General features: G+C 39.6%; 1 protein-coding gene across 5 annotated transcripts in view; it reads left to right on the top strand.

The window, feature by feature from the left end:
- The window catches only part of KIAA0319L (KIAA0319 like), an 88,815-nt gene that overhangs the window by 33,689 nt on the left and 37,751 nt on the right, over window positions 1-17,375 (top strand). For all 5 annotated transcript variants that reach the window (XM_026516695.4, XM_026516694.4, XM_026516696.4 and 2 more), the window contains exon 4: window positions 16,854-17,100. In XM_026516695.4, the coding sequence (XP_026372480.1) occupies window positions 16,854-17,100 (247 nt within the window). The remainder of the gene's footprint in view (window positions 1-16,853; window positions 17,101-17,375) is intronic.

The raw sequence follows: 17,375 nt of genomic DNA, 5'->3' as shown, positions 1-17,375 counted from the left end.
TTGAACAAGGTACCCCACATTTTCATATGCACTGTATCTTGCAAATTCTGTAGCCTGTCCTACAGGAGGTATAGGGAACAAAACATGAAATGACTGAGCATCTAGGTGACTTTTGATCATGGAAGACAAATTCAAGGTGATTTAATGGAATTTTGGGTGAGAAAGAAAAGAAAGGTCTCACAAGAGAGGAAGTATAAGTCATTTAGGGAAAACATTGTGGTGTAGTAAATGTTTAACTATTGGGTATCCCCCCCCCCAAAAAAAAAAACCAAAAACAAGTCCTGAGTTGTAGACATGGCCAGTTTCCATGGTGTAGGTAAAACCACTGTGACCGGTTTGGAGCTGCCAACGTGAATCACTGAATACAGAGTTGGGAGACATGGACACAGCCAGCCCAGATGAGCCAGCTCCAGCATACTTGCAGATAGTCATGATCAATAAAATGAGAAATAGACCAGTAAAATGAGAAATATGGTTTATGTAGGCCTGACAGTGTCTTGGAAGATGGTGAAAACTCAAATTTGGGCCTTAGAGAATTCAGGTGTACCCTGCAAGGAGGATCCTGGGGCTGTGTGGCCTGGGGAGTTCTTTTTCTTCTTGTTCACTTGCAGTGGACAGTGGCAATAAACTGCTGCTGGTGAACAGGATCTGGAGTTTTACGGTCTCACAGGGAGAGTGGGTGAACATGGAGGGAGGAACGTTGAACTTGAATGACAAGCCCCAAGAGTGAGAGGGGGCCTTTGTGCAGTGTTGCACAGAGGCATGTAGATTGGCGTCCCTTGCTAAGAACTGCAAGCACTGTTAAAAAATAGGGCAAAGTGAAGTCTTCAGTTCCAGACAAAGTACGTTTGACCTTATATGCCACTTCGAGGAGCTTGATTCTTATCCTGAAGGCCATGGATAGCTCTGTAAGGGTGGTAGAACCACCTGTGCGTTCAGAATAATGAACTGGTAGGCATTTCTTTTAGGAGAGGACTTGCAGTTCAAGCTTCTGCTTAATGCACTAGGGAAAGGGAAGGAAGTGTATACACTGCAGATCTTCTCTAATTAGGGATGGCTGGCTAGCAGTACTGGTTTCTAGTCTGTACTGTTTGCACTAAGGTAGGTCAAGCTGCACTGCATCCAAAGAGGTAAGAGATCGTATTCTAAATTGCTCTTGTCTTGCCTGAGATGCCTGCAATCCTGCAAAGGCATTGGGTCATCAGTAGCATTCTTTATTCCTTTGGAAACATACACATATTGTATCTAAGAGCAGGTATTATGAACCTTTTGCCATTCCAGAAATGGAAAGGAATGTCACCAATTTATTCCCTTTTATCAGCTGGAAGAAACAGAGGCTTGTACTGCTTCATTTAAATACTGTATCCTTCCTGTGCTGCGAACCTCTGAATTACTGGCAGGGGAAGCATGAAGGCTTGTTGCAGGTCAGCCACTGGCAATAAATGGCTGCCAGCCCAGCTTTGTGAAAGGAGGAGGACTATTCTCTGAGCCCAGGAAATGAAGGTGCAGTGAGGTGTCCCCCACATATAAGGCTTGGCTTTAGGAGGGCTAAGGTGCTCCTTTCTTTGCCACCACCATCTCTCCGTTTCCAGAGAACCACAGCATTTCCACCCCTATAAGCCCGTGCCTTTCTGTGGGACAGAAGCCCGAGAGGCTAAAAGAGTCGAGGCTTTGGGCACCTCTCTGCTGCCTTTTTTACTGAGGAAAATTCTTATGCTGACTCTACCTAAAACTGGAGCTTACGTCTTACCAGCAGATAGAGGTGCGGGGTGTAGGCAGTGACAGAGAAGAGCCTTGCATAACCTGGGACAGAAACTCAAGCAGTTCTGTTTCCCGTCATCCATGTTTTTGGTTTGGTTTTCAGGGTTTTTTGCTTGATCACTTTGTTTTTGTTTTTAAAAAATCTTCTCTGTAATCCTTTAGGCTTCTGAAATTTTTGCCAGGGGTTCATTTATTCTTCTATAATTTCCTGACATATTTGGAATTCCTCGGGGCCTAGTTCTCCCCAGATCCTCATTCTCAGTCATCTGAGCAGCAGAGAGGCTAATAACTTTCACCAAAAATTGTTTAGCCCCAGACCCCCTTCTAGCCCTCTGGCCTGGATAATTTGTGTGGCTTTCTTACCCCTCAGTGACCAGTGCTCTTCCGGAACCGTCTGTGCACGTGTATATACACTAAACACCCCCGCCACCCCAACCCTCCACTCCCGGTACCGTCTGTGCGCGTGTATATACACTAAACGCCCCCGCCACCCCAACCCTCCACTCCCCTATTCTAACCTTACATGACTGGCTCATTGCATCAAGAGAAAAACTGGGCAGCCTGAGTCCTTGTTGTGTGTGGGTGTGCAGAAATCCCTGCAAGTGTACTGTTCCTTTCTCACAGTTATTAGTGCCCGAACTATAATACCTTTTCCTTACTTTTCCTCCCATTAACTGCTCACTTTCTGCTCTGATCTAAGTATTCTGGTTCTTTTATCTGCTTATCTGGCCTTTACTGTGTGAAATGAATTTGAAAATGTTGGCTACTTTGTTAACTTAGGAAGCAAGAGGTGATGAAGGTTTTGGTGTGGATTGGTTAACAGAGCCTTGCTAGCTGGCACAACTTGAGCCATGGGAAGAAGGTCTCAAAACCAGCTCTCTCTTATCTAACACTCCTGTCATCCCTCCCCCTTTCTCACTTCATGGCGGTCTTCGTTTCTCCAAGGAGATTATGAGGAGTCATAACTTTGTAACTAACTACTGCAAATATAAACTCTGCCCTATTCCCCAGCCTCAGCTTCTGTTGCTGAGAACCGGTTGGGATGTATCTTTAAACCCCACTGGCTTTGCTGTGGCAGGAAGACACGGTCTTCACTGTAGTAGGATTTTTGTTAATGACAATGGTAGTTTTTGTTTTACTTTAATACAATTGTGTCTCAAATCAAAATGTGTTGAAAGTCCAATTTTTGTGAACCATTCTTTAGTATTAAGGAGTCACCTGGGTACCAAGGAGGTCCCCTACCTGAACGGTGATATGACCCTGCTAAGGGTGAACGTCCTGTGTGGGCCCTGTAGGCCCCTGATACTCAAAACAGTTGTTGGTGATGGAGGTTTTTCGGGTCATCTTGAATTATGGTATTAATCACTGGGTTGGCTTGCTTGATAAGGAGAGGGCAGCCCCAAGTGGAGCTGGGAAGAAGGGAGAAGGAAGAAGCGGGAGAAGGAGGGAGGGAGAAATGCGAGATGGAGAAAGAGAATGTGTAGAGAAGCCTTGCATCATTCTGAATAAAGCTTCTTTGAAGATGAGACAGGTGTAGACACCTGGGGCATGATTATTTGACTTCAGTTTGGAATTAGGTTGGTTTTTATGATTTCTGTCAAGTGTCAGAAAAAAATAGTGCAAGGAAATTTCACCCAGGTTTCAACCCTATATCATCCTCTACAAATTTTCATTATTACTTTGTAGTTTCTGAAGTAAAATAATTTGCTCCATATCTCCTCTTCCTGCTTCTTTAAAAATTAATAATAATAAATGACAAATTCTTTCTTTAAAAATAAAAATCTGCCTGCCTTACTTAAACATATTTATACTCTTCTTCTATTTCTGGGAATCTCTTCTAAAGCAGCGATTCCTAAATAAAGAAAGAGCTTCACACACAATGATGAGATGCTATTTATTTAATTAAAAAATGGAAGCAGTTTGTCTAATAAGGGGAAAGTAGAAATTTTGTGGCCATTAAAATATATATTTTTAGTTCTGTGAGCGGCTCTTTTGTTACTCCCTCTGCTTTCCACTCCGAAATGCTTGCTCTTCTATGGAGACCATACTTCAAAAAAACAGTTTTATTGAAGTGTAATTGACATATCATAAACTGTATGTACATGTGCACAATTTGATTTGTTTTAACGTATATGTACCTATAAAACCCTCACCACAAAAATGGTGATGAACATATCCATTACCCCCAGTTTCCTCTTGTCCCTTTATAATCTGTCCTTCCTACTCCCTCCCTTATCCCTAGGCAACCACTAATCTGCTTTAGCTTATTATAGATTTTCTAGAATTTTTAAATCAGTGAAATCATACATACTCTTTAACAACTCTATTGAGGTATAATTTCTATACTATAAAACTCACTCCGTTTAAGCATACAATTCAGTGATTTTAGTAAGTATAGAGTTGTGTATTATCACCACAATCCAGTTTGTTAACATTTCTATCACCCCAAAAACTTCCCTTGTGCCATCCCTACTCCTGCTCCCAGCCCCAGGCATCCACCGATCTGTTCTTTCTCTGTAAATTTGCCTTGTCTGAACTTTTCGTGTCGGTGGAACCGTGTAATACATAGTCCTTTGAGTCTGGCTCCTTTCACTCAGCATCATGTTTTGATGTTCATCCTTGTTGTAGTGTGTGTCCCATACTACATAGTATGTAGTTGGTTCCCTTTAATTGCTGGATAGTATTCCACTGCATGGATGTATCATTTGTGTATCTAGTCACCTGTTGACGGATGTTTGAATTGTTTCTAGATTTTTGGCTACATATAAAGCTGTTAGGAACATTTGTGTTAATGTCTTCCTATGGGGATATGCTTTAATTTCTCTTGGATACCTGGGAGTGGAATGGCTGGGTCATATGTATACATTTAATATTATAAGAAACTGCCAAACTGTTTTTTCCAAACAGTTGTACCCTTTCACATTCCCATTAATAACATATGAAAGTTCTAGGTCTTCCGAATTCTCACCAAAACTTTGTATGGTGAGTCTAGTTTGGGACATTGTAATAGGTGTGTAATAGTAGTTCATTGTGGTTTTTCTTTGCATTTTCTTCATGACTAATGATATGGAGCATCTTTTCATGTGCTTACTTGCCTTTCATATATTTTTTGGTAAAGTGTCTGTTTATATTTTTCCCCATTTTAAAAAACTGGGTTATCCTCTTACATATATACTCTGCATATAAGTCATTTATCAACTATTTGATTTGTAAATAATCTCTCAATCTGTGGCTTGTCTTTCCATTCTCTTGGCAGTGTCTTTTGAAGAGCAGATATTATTTTTGATGGTGTCTAGACAGTTTGTCAGTTTTTTTCTTTATAGATCATGCTTTTGGTATTATATTTTAGAAAGGTTTTCTCCTAACTTTTCTTCTAAAAGTTTTATAATTTTAAGTTGTCAAATTTAGGTCCAGGATGTTTTTGTGCATGGTTGGAGCTATGGATGGAAGGGTTTTGTTTTGTTTTTTGCCATATGAATATCCAGTTGTGCTAACACCATATTTTTTCTGTCCTTTCTCCACTGACTTGCTTTTCACCTTTATTGAGAATCAGTTAACTATATGTGTATGAATCTATTTCTGGACTCTGTTTGGTTCCGTTGTTTTGTTTACATTGATATATTGTCTATAGCAACACAACACTGTCTTTTTTTTTTTTTAAAGCAAACTCTAAGGCCAGTGTGGGGGCTTGAACTCATGACCCATGATCAAGAGTCATATACTCTACCGACTGAGCCAGCCAGGTGCCCTAACATTATACTGTCTTGATAATGATAGCTTTGTTTTTTTGTAAAGATTTTATTTATTTATCTGAGAAAGAGAGAGAGAGGGAGCAGGCACAAGCAGAGGGAATGGCAGAGGGAGAGGAAGAAGCAGGCTCCCTGCTGAGCAGGGAGTCCAACGTGGGGCTCGATCCCAGGACCCCGGGGATCATGACTTGAGATGAAGGCAGCTGCTTAACCGACTGAGCCACCCAGGTGCCCCAATAAGTATAGCTTTATAATAAGTCTTTTATTCAGATGATGTAAATCTTACAACTTTGTTCTTGGTTATCAGACATTTTTTGACTATTCTAGGTCCTTTATATTTCCATATGAATTTTAGAATCACCTTGTCAATTTATTTCTAAAAAGCCTTCTGGGAGGGGTACCTGGGTGGCTCAGTCGTTAAACGTCTGCCTTCGGCTCAGGTCATGAGCCCAGGATCCTGGGATCGAGCCCCACGTTGGGCTCCCCAGTCAGCGGGAAGCCTGCTTCTCCCTCTCCCACTCCCCCTGCTTGTGTTCCCTCTCTCCCTGTCTCTCTCTCTGTCAAATAAATAAAATCTTAAAAAAAAAAAAAAAAAGCCTTCAGGGATTTTGATTGGGATTATGTTGGGTCTGTAGCTCAATTTGGGGAGAATTGATAGCCTAATAATAGTGAGTCTACTGATCCGTGAATACAGTATATCTTCCCTTTTATTTACATCATCCTTAATTTCCCTCAGCAATGTGTTGTACTTTCAGGGTACAGATCTTGCACATATTTTGTCACATTTATCCCTCAGTATTTCATATTTTTGGTGCTATTGTAATTGGCATTTTAAAAATTCAGTTTTTAAAATGCCCTCCAAGGGGTGCGTGGGTGGCTCAGTCGGTTAAGCGTCTGCCTTTGGCTGAGGGTGTGATCCCGGGGTCCTGGGATCGAGCCCCACATCCGGCTCCCTGTCAGTGGGGAGCCTGCTTCTCCCTCTCCTGCTCCCTCTGCCTGTGCTTTCTCTCTCTCTCTCTGTCAAATAAATAAAATCTTTTTTTTAAAAAAATAAAATGCCCTCCAAAAGAAGCAGTTTTAAAAAATTTCAGTTTCTGTTTGTTGCTAGTATATAGAAATATAGTTACTTTTTGTATATTGATCCTATATCCTGAAACCTTGGTAAACTCACTTATTCATTGCAGGAGGTTTTTTGTAGATTCCATTAGATTTTCTCTATTTATAATCACGTCTGTGAATAAATACCATTTTACTTCTTTTTTTTTTTTAAAGATTTTTATTTATTTATTCGACAGAGATAGAGACAGCCAGCGAGAGAGGGAACACAAGCAGGGGGAGTGGGAGAGGAAGAAGCAGGCTCCTAGCAGAGGAGCCCGACGTGGGGCTCGATCCCAGAACGCCGGGATCACGCCCTGAACCGAAGGCAGACGCTTAACTGCTGTGCCACCCAGGCGCCCCCATTTTACTTCTTTTCCAATGTGGGTGCTTTATTGCACTGGCTAGAACGTCTACTGCAATGTTGCATGAAAGTGGTGAAAGTATACTTTTCTGTTCCTAGTTGATGTGAATTTGTATCAGGAATAAATGCTGGGGGGCTCCTGGGAGGCTCAGTCGTTAAGCATCTGCCTTCAGCTCAGGGCGTGATCCCAGCGTCCTGGGATCGAGCCCTGCATCGGGCTCCCTGCTCTGCTGGGAGCCTGCTTCTTCCTCTCCCACTCCCCCTGCTGTGTTCCCTCTCTCGCTGGCTGTCTTTCTGTCAAATAAATAAATAAAATCTTAAAAAAAAAAAAAGAATAAATGCTGGGTTTTGTCAATTTTTTTTTTTACAACTATTGACATGATCATATGGGTTTTTGTTTTCAGTATGTTACCATGGTGAATAACTTGATTGATTTTGAGTGTTAAATTACCTTGTATTTCTGAGATAAACCCCACTGAGTCATGATATATTATCCTTTCTATATATTGTTATATTTGATCTACTAAAATTTTGTAATGAATTTTGAATCTATGTTCATGAGGGATATTAGCCTGTGATTTTACCATCAAAGTAATGCTGGCCTTATAAAATGAGCTGAGAAATTTTTACTCTTCTTTCATTTTCTGGAAAAGTTTCTGTAGAATTGGTACTATTTATTCCTTAAATATTCCGTATAATTCCCCAGTGAAGCTATCTGGACATGGAGTTCTTTGCAGGAAATTTTTATTTTGTTTTATTTTATTTTATTTTTTTTGGAGAGAGAAAGCACGAGTGAGGGAGGGGCAGAGAGATAATCTTAGGTTGGCTCCACCGTAGGTGTGGAGTCTGTCTCATGACCCTGAGATCATGACCTGGGCGGAAATCAAGAGTTGTGTTCTTAACCAACCGACTCACCCAGGCACCTCTGTAGGAAAATTTTAAACGATAAATTCAAACTGTATAATAGATACATAGCAATTTAGGTTATCTGTAATAGCTCTGCTTGAGTGAGCTTTCGCAGATTGTGTCTTTCAGGGAATTTGTGCATTTTATCCTAGTAGTCAAATGTATTGGCATAAAGTTGCTCACAGTATTCCCTTATTGCCCTTGTAATACCTGTAGAACCTCTTTCATTCCTAATATTGGTAATTTGTGTTCTCTTTCCCTCCCAGCCCCCTCCTCTCATCAGACTAGCTAGATTTTCTTAATGGAACTTTGGTTTCATTCATTTTCTCTATTGCTTTTCTGTGTTATTGATTTCTGCCTTGATCTTAGTATTTCATTTCTTCTTTATAATTTAGATTTCATTTGCTCTTTTTCTAAGTTTCTTAAGGTTTCATCTCAATCATTAATTGGAGACTTCTTTTCTAACATAGGCATTTTAGTGCTATAAACTTCCTTTTAGGTATTGTTTTAGCTGCATCCTACAAATTTGGATATTTTGTGTCAATTCAATTCATAATACTTTTAAATTTCCTTTCTGACTACTTCGTTGATCCTTGGGTTATTTAGAAGTATGTTATGTAGTTTCCAAATATTTCGGGGGGGGGTCCCAAATATTGTGGTATTATTGATCAGTAACTTAATGCATTGTAGCCAGTGAACATTGTATGAGTTGAATCCTTTTTTTTCTTAACATTTTTTTCATTAGTTTCAGAGGTAGAATTTAGTGATTCGTCTGTTGCATATAACACCCAGTGCTCATTGCATCAGGTGCCCTCCTTAATGCCCATCACCCAGTTACCCCATCCCGCCATCCATCTCCCCTCCAGCAACCCTCAGTTTGTTTCCTAGAGTTCAGTGTCTCTTATGGTTTGCCTTACTTGAATCCTTTTAAATGCATTGAGACCAGTTTTATGGCTCAGAAAATGGTCTATCCTGGTAAATGTTCCTTGTGCATTTGAAAAGACTGTGTATCCTGCCATTGTTGTTGGGTGAGTGTTCTACAAATGTCAAAAAGGTCAAATTAGTTACCTTTGTTTAGATCTTCTATATCCTTGTTTTCCTTTAGTTTCTATCAGTTGAGAGGTGATGAAATATCACACTGTATTTGGGGATATATCTGTTTCTCCTGTTAGAACAGCTTCTTCTTCATGTACTTTGAAAGTTTTATTACCTGTGTTGATGTTTAGGGTTGTTATGTCCTCTTGGTGAATTGACCCTTTTATCATCTTAAAATTATCTTCTTTATCTCTGTTAATATTCTTTGCTCTGAGGGGCGCCTGGGTGGCACAGCGGTTAAGCGTCTGCCTTCGGCTCAGGGCGTGATCCCGGCGTTATGGGATCGAGCCCCACGTCAGGCTCCTCCGCTATGAGCCTGCTTCTTCCTCTCCCACTCCCCCTGCTTGTGTTCCCTCTCTCGCTGGCTGTCTCTATCTCTTTCGAATAAATAAATTTAAAAAATCTTAAAAAAAACATTCTTTGCTCTGAAATCTGTTTTGTCTGCTATTAATATAGTCAATCAGGCTTTCTTTGGTTAGTATTAGTGTAATGTATCTTCTTCCATGTTTTTACTTTTAGCCTATTTGTGTTTTTGTATTTAAAGTGGATTTCTTATAGGCTGCATATAGTTGGATGTTGCTTTTTATCTAATCTGACAATGTCTGCTGATTAATTGGGGTGTACAGACTATTTAATGTGACCACGGATGTGATTGGATTCAAATCTACCACCTTAGTATCTATTTGTTTGTCCCACGTGTGCTTCTTTCATTTTATCCCTATTTTTATGCTCTCCCTTGAATTAACTGAGTATTTTTTTATTCCATTTTACTTCCTTTTGTTGATTTATTCATGGTGATAGGCAGAATAATGGTCCCCCTAAGGAGGTCAATGTCCTGCGCTCAGAAACCTGTGAATATGTTAAGTTACATAGCAAAGAGGAACTGGGGTTGCAGATGGAATTAAGATTCTTAAACAGCTGACCTGAAAATAGGAAGACTATCCTGCATTTTCTGGTAGGCCCAGTTTAAACACAAGGGTCCTTAAAAGGGGAAGAAGACAATGTAACTGTGGAAGAAAGACACAGAGAAATACAACATACTTCCTTTGAAGATGGAGGAAGGGGACCATGAGCCAGGGAAAGTGGGTGGGCCTCTGGAAAATGGGAAAAGCAAGGAAGAGGATTCTCTCCTAAAGCCTGCTGCTTTGTTCATTTCTTTTCATTTTTTTTCCTCTGTGTGTTTCATTTTGAATCATTTCTGTTGATATGTCTTTAAGTTTACTGATCTTTTCTTCTGCACTGTCTACCCTGCCAGTAAATCTTTACAGTGTGTTTTTATGTGTGTGTCTATACATAAGCCAGGATAAATGTACCTTCATCATAGCATGGTTCAAAAAACATTTCTACAGTGTTATTTTTCATCTTCGACATTATAATAGTCATCTCTAGAAGCTTGATTTGGGTCTTTTTTTTTTTTTAAGATTTTGTTCATTTATTTATTTATTTTAGAGAGAGTGTGTATGGGGGGGGTGAAGAACAGTGGGGGAGGGAGAAGAAGGGGTAAAGAATCTCAAACAGACTCCTCACTGAGCTCAGAGCCTGACATGGAGCTTGAACTCACAACCTCAAGATCACGACCTAAGCCAAAACCAGAAGTTGGACACTTAACTGACTGAGCCACCCAGGTGCCCCTGATTTGGGTCTTTTAAAAAAAATATCTTCTGTGTCTCTACTTAAGGTATGCAGTCATGCAATCTTTCCTATAGCTTCTTGAATATATGGAATACAATCGTAGTAATTATTTTAATACCTTTGTCTACCAGTTCTGGTATCTCTGTTATTTCTGGGTCAGTTTTAATTAATGGATATTTTTCCTCATTACAGGAACATTGTTATTCCCAAGTATTCTGTTTTTAAGTCTCGTTTCCTTTCCTTACTTGCTCGTCTTGGGCAAGCTTATTTATTCCCATGGCTTCAGCTGCTATCTTTGGGAACTTGACTCCAACCCTGGGTCTCTATTTGAATTTCTCAGCTGTACCTCAGGTTCAGTATGTCTGAAACATAACTTGCCTGTTATTTTCTTAAAGTTGCTCCTTTGTAGTCTATCTTAGTTTTTGACACCAGTATAGTTAGTCCCTCAAGTCAAGCTAGAAACATGGGAGTCATCTTAGATTCTTTTCCCCAAGTCCCAGATGCATTTCAGCTTCACAAATATTAGATCCTTAATATTTTAAAATCCATCCCACAGGAGGAATTTCCAGTAATGGTGGCAGAGTAAAGTGGTCTCCTGAATCCTCCTACAGACAATAATTATAAAATATGTAAAAAAAAAAATGTATTTAAGGAAACTGGAAAGGATCCAAAAGCAGACAGAAACTAGAGGAGAGCTTACTCTTGAAAAACAGCAACTGGAAGTGATAAGAATTTTGAGTCTGCAGCTTTTTAAAAATTTTGCCTAAGGGCATTCACTAACTCCCACAGCAGAGGAAAGTGGCTGTGGAAAACCTCAGTCTTATTTTCTTATGGTGCCAAAGAACAGAGTTCAGTATAGAAAAATTACCTGAAAACTCAAGGGAAAGTAAAAAAAAAAAACCCATAGAAGATGGTGAAACCCATAACCTGACCAGAAACTCTACTAAAACTACACCCACATAGGAAGAATCCAGAGGGCATGGTAAAATAAACAGGCAGAGATCAGAGAGGCAGAGTTCTGTCTTTGAAAGACAGAACCTAATGCCAGGTGAGCTCTGTGAATTCCTCAACCATGGGTAGCACAGATGGCAGAAACCTCAAGTTTTACTGACTTGGGGAGTCAGAGTACAGAGTCAAAGGCTGAAAAATTAGGGAGTGATCTCATGAAGTAAAGAGAGTACAGAGAGAGCAGGCCCAATTCTGAGTGTAACCTGTGGCAAAATTCTTACCTAATCATCAGGCTGAACAAGAACACCTGCAGGGAACCAGGCTAAACAAGCAGCTGCAAGAATTACACAGAGCTATCAGTTGCTGCACATTGCAGGGGAAGCAAACTCTATAGTTTAAGTCCAGGTAAGTTACTTGCCTACTTGAAAAAAAATTACTGTATACAGCCCCAAAGAAAGCACAGTAAAATCCATACATAGATGTCCAATATTCAAACAGAAACTGTTAGACAAGCAAAGGAACAGGAGGGAGTGACCCATACTCAGGGGGAAAAATAGTCGATGGAAACCAACTCCAGTTTGACTCAGATATCGTAGTTGGTAGTCAAAGACTTCAGTGTATGGTCAGAAGACTAAAGAAAGTTAAAGGAAAGTGGTTTTAGTGAGTGAACAATTAAGGAATTTCAAAAAGAAATGTGAACACTTTTAAAAATGGGAAAATAGAAATGAGAGAACTTCCACTTATGGCATCATGAGGGGGTCCCTGATTTTCTCCTTGAAAAAATAAGTATAAAACTGGACAGAATTGTCAAAAACATATTTCAGGCGACTAAAAACATAATAGAGGCAGAAGCAAATGGGGAAGCATTTGTTTTGAAAAGCTGGTAATGCTTTGAGCAAGTACGGTGGGTGTCTGTAGTCTTCTTCCCGGGGCATCCCCCATCAGTGTCTACTTCCACTCCAGCTCAGGTGCCGAGAAACGTAGTTTCACCAGTGTATGGTTGAACGTGAAAACTAGCAACTTTTCTAGAGGGTCGGCAGACTTGGGGCAGAGGGTGAAAACTTATGGCTTTGCCAACTAAAAGTGGCAAACTTAGTTGGGAATGAATGGAGAGAATCCACAGCTTTGCTAACCTGAGATTGCACTGCCTGTTAGGGTGAGTGGTGAACCTGCCAGAAACTTAATGGGAAGATCTTGAAAATAAGAGAGCTATAGAAGGGCTGAGATAAGCTCTCCATATATCCCTGGCTGACTGAGAAACTACCTGCATGTGCACGATACCTAAGAGAGCCTGGTAAAAGCTAAAAAGCAAGGGAGACTTGAGAAGTGGCTGCAACTTTGAATGCATTCCCCAAGGAACACACAGGTGGATTGACAGAGGGTGAAGTTTTATGGGCTTAATGTGTTTAAGTGACCTCTGCCCAAATCATTGGCTGACTCCTAAACTATGCAGATACAGGGTGACATCTAGGAAGTCAGGCTAAAATAAAAACAAGAATAAAATAAACAAAAAAACTGAGCAGAGGTGACAATGGCAACATTTTGTGGTGGGGGAATTCTGATTCTTCAGCTTAAGTACAGGGGAGTTGCCACAAGTCAAGAAATGCTAAGAGCGTCTGGGTGTTGGAAGAGGCAGAGAAGGTTGTCCCCAAAAGCCTTCAGAGGGATTGTGGCTCTGCACATCTAGCTTCTGGAACCGTGAGAGTAAGTTTCTTTTGTTTTAAGCCATGCTGTTTGTAGTAATTTGTTATGGCAGCCCTAGGAAACTGATAAAGTCATGTTCATGGATTGGGACCTAAAATGTCAAACCAATCTTGAAAATGAACAACAAAGTTGAAGGACTTAAACTCTCAAACTTTAAGACTTACTACAAAGCTGCAATAATCAAAGCAGTGCTTTAGTGTAAAGATAGATGAAATCAGTGAAACAGAATACAGTCCAGAAATAAACCCGCACAAATATGGTTAATGGATGTGGCAAGGCAATTTGATGGGAAGAGGATAATCTTTCCAATAAATGGATGCTGGAGCAATTAAATAGTTGTATGAAAAAACATGAACATCGGCTCTTACACTATACAGAAAAATTAGCTCAAAATGGATCATAGACCTAAATTTAAGAGCTAAAATTATAAAACTTGTAGAAGAAAACAGGAGAACCTTCTTGTGATTTTGTCACTAAATAAATAAATAAATAAAATAAATAATATCACTAAAAGCATTAACCATAAAAGAAAAAAATGATAGAATTAAAAAATTATAACCTTTTGCTATTTAAGAGACACCACTAAGAAAAACAAAAAGGCAAGCTACAGACTGGGAAAGCATATTTGCAAATGAAATACCTAACAAAGGTCTTGTTTCTAGAATATATAGAGAGCTCCTGTAACTTAATTAGAAAACTAATAATAAAGCGAAGGATTTGAACAGATAGTCCAGCAAAGAATTTATACAATAGATGTCCAATAAGTGCATGAAAAGATACTTAACATCATTAATCATTAGGAAAATGCAAATTAAAACCACAGTAAGATGCCATTACACACTTCAATAATGGCTAAACTTAAAAAGACTTCCAAAACCAGTTTCTGGCAAGGTCGTAGAACAACTGGAATTCTCATACTGGTGGTGGGACTATATTTAATGTCACAACAACTTTGGAAAGTAATGTGGCAGTTTTTAAAAATTTAAAGGCATATCTTCCATATGACCAGCATTCTACTCGTAGATATTTACACAAGAGAAATGAAAGGATATGTTCATACAAAGACGTATAGAGGAATATTTATATCAGCTCAATTTATAATAGGCAAAAACTGGAGTCAACCCAAATGTCCATCTGTTGGTGAATGAATAAACAAATTGTGGTATATTCATGTAACAGAACGGTACTCAGCAATCATAAGGGAACAATTATTGATAGAGACAGCAACATGGACCAACAAAATAATATTGCTGAGTGAAAGAAGCCGACAAAAAGAGTACATACAATGTGATTCCATTTATATAAGATTCTAGAAGACGCAGACTAATCTATGGCGACTGGAAGCGGAGCAGTGGTTGCTTGGGGCTGGGAGTTGGGAGAAGGGATTACAAACGAGCATGAGGAATCTTTGGAAATGATGGAGACGTTCATTATCTTGATGGTGATGAGGGTTTCGTAGGTGTGTGCATATGGTAAAATTTGTCAAATTGCACACTTTAAATATATTCAGTTATGCCTTAATAAAGTTGTAAAAAAAGTGGACAAAGATTTGAATAAACTTCATCAGAGAACATCTGTGACTGGCCAATAAACGCATGAAAAGATATTCAATCTCATTAGTCATCCAAAAAATGCAAATTAAATCACAGTGAGATACCATTAGAATGACAAAAAATAAAAAGACCAAGAGCACCAAGTATTGGTGAGGTCATGGAGCAGCTGGACTCTCGGGCACTGCTGGTGGAAATGCAGAATGGGATAGCCGCTTTTGTGTACTGTGCACAGTTTCCTATGAAGTTAAACATACACTTCCATGTAACCAGCAATAAATACTTCTGAGTATTCACCCCAAATAAATTAAAACACACGTTCACAGAAACTTTGGATTTCAAACCTTTATAGCAGATTTATTTATAAGAGCTGAGAACTGAAAACAAATATCAATAGATGAATGGATGAATAAATTTTGGTATAACTCTAGAATGGCATACTATTTGGTCATAAAAAGGAGTAACTACTGTTGTATACACAATACCATGGATGAATCTTGAAAACATTATGTTGAGTGAAAGCAACCAGAAACGAAAATAATATGTATGTGATTAATTTTATATGAAATACAAGAAAGCCCAAACTAACTAGTGGGGACAGAAAACATATCAGTGGTTGCATGAGCCTAAGGGTGGAGGTAGGAATTTACTGCAAAGGGAAATGAGCCAATTTCTGGGGCTGATCTGGGGCTGATCGAAATTTCTGTCCTGATTGTGGTTACGTGGGTATATACCCTTGTCAAAACTCATAGACCTGGGGCGCCTGGGTGGCACAGCGGTTAAGCGTCTGCCTTCGGCTCAGGGCGTGATCCCGGCGTTCTGGGATCGAGCCCCACATCAGGCTCCTCCGCTATGAGCCTGCTTCTTCCTCTCCCACTCCCCCTGCTTGTGTTCCCTCTCTCACTGCCTGTCTCTATGTCTACTGAATAAATAAATAAAATCTTTAAAAAAAAAAAAAACTCATAGACGTATACACTTTAAATGTGTGCAGTTTATTTTGTGTAAATTACACTTCAGTTAAGTTGATTTTAAAAAATCCGTACTACCAGCTTTGTTCAGCCACTCAGCATTTCTCATTTGAATGAATGCAGTACCCTCCTAAGTAGTATTGTAGTATTTATGCTGTTGACTTCGTTCTTCAAACCCTTACGTGGTGCAGCAACCTGAATGATCCACTTAAAGCAGAAATCTGACGTTGTCACTTCCCTGTATACAACCCTATGATTGCTCACCAGTACCTGGCACTTTAGACTAGCATATGTCTTCTTTAGTCTGGCCCTTGACTGTCAGTCCAGCTCATCCTCCATTACTTCATGCCTCTCACTTTGCTTATGACTCTCAGTTCCCAGCACAAGCCGTGCTGATCTCATTTCCTGTACCTATACTCATCTCTCCTCAGCCTTTTGTCTAGTAAACAACTGTTTACCTTTTAAAACTCAGCTTAGGACTCTCCTCTAGAAAATGCCTATATGTATGTATGTATGTATGTATGTATCTATCTATCTATCTATCTATCTATCTATCATCCATCCATCCATCCATCCTTCTTCACACGCTCCCTCTCCAAGAGAGGAATTAAGTACTCTTCAGACTGTACTTTTTTGGTTCATCGTAACTTTCATAGGTGTATTTATCCTTTTGGCTTCTTATGTTTTTTGTTCTCTCTCTCACTAGATGGTGCAGTCGTTGAGCACAGCAATTATATTTTATTTATATTTTATATTATACAAGGCCTGTTTCATAATAAGTGCTTAATAAGTATTTGTAGAAAGATTGAATATAAATGTTGAGAAAAGAAGATAAAAGTATACATAGGATGATTATTACTATTTTGTTTTAAGCAAACCTCTTTGCATAGAGAGAAAGACTGGGAAGATTTATAACAACATTTTAACACCAGTTTGGGTAGTGAGATTAGTTCCTTTAATATTTTTGACAGTTCTGCATTTTTCATAAAAACATTTAGTGTGCAATTATTTTATGAGACACAACCTAAAAAAACTGGCGGTATAACTTTTGCCTATTCAAATGAATTTTGCATTTCTTTAGGTCCACAAGGCAGTCATAATTTCCAGTCCCTTAACCCCCGTCCTGACTGCGGAGATTCCTGGTTGGTCAAAGAATGTGTCGGTCCAACCTGAGACATCAGAGGATCCTGGTACTACGCCTAGCGCTCAGCAAGTAAAAAGCCTTGGGAAAATCCAGATTTCTACCCCTCTGCCAGTGGCTCCATCCTACAGTTATGCTACCCCTAACCCCCAGGCCTCTTTCCAGAGCACCTCAGCACCATACCCAGGTGAGGCTCTTTGCTTCTGCCCTTGGAGATAGGATGGAAGAGTAGAGCATTTGATCACAGTGTTCTCTTTAGTGCAAGGAAAGGAGAGAGGCATGACTTTTGAGTACTGTAGGTTAGAGAAAAAATAATCCTGTCTTTGTTCCTGTAATCATAGGACTTGGGGCTCTCCATCCTTTCCTCAACAGTCCCCAGCCTATGGGAATTAATGAGGCTCATTTTCCCAGAGCCAGATTCCACTGTGCCTGGGATTTAAAGGCACAAGATTAAATTAAGTA

Source organism: Ursus arctos, unplaced genomic scaffold, assembly GCF_023065955.2.
Source record: "Ursus arctos isolate Adak ecotype North America unplaced genomic scaffold, UrsArc2.0 scaffold_32, whole genome shotgun sequence".
NCBI lineage: Eukaryota > Metazoa > Chordata > Mammalia > Carnivora > Ursidae > Ursus > Ursus arctos.
This window is presented reverse-complemented; position numbering and strand designations above follow the sequence as displayed.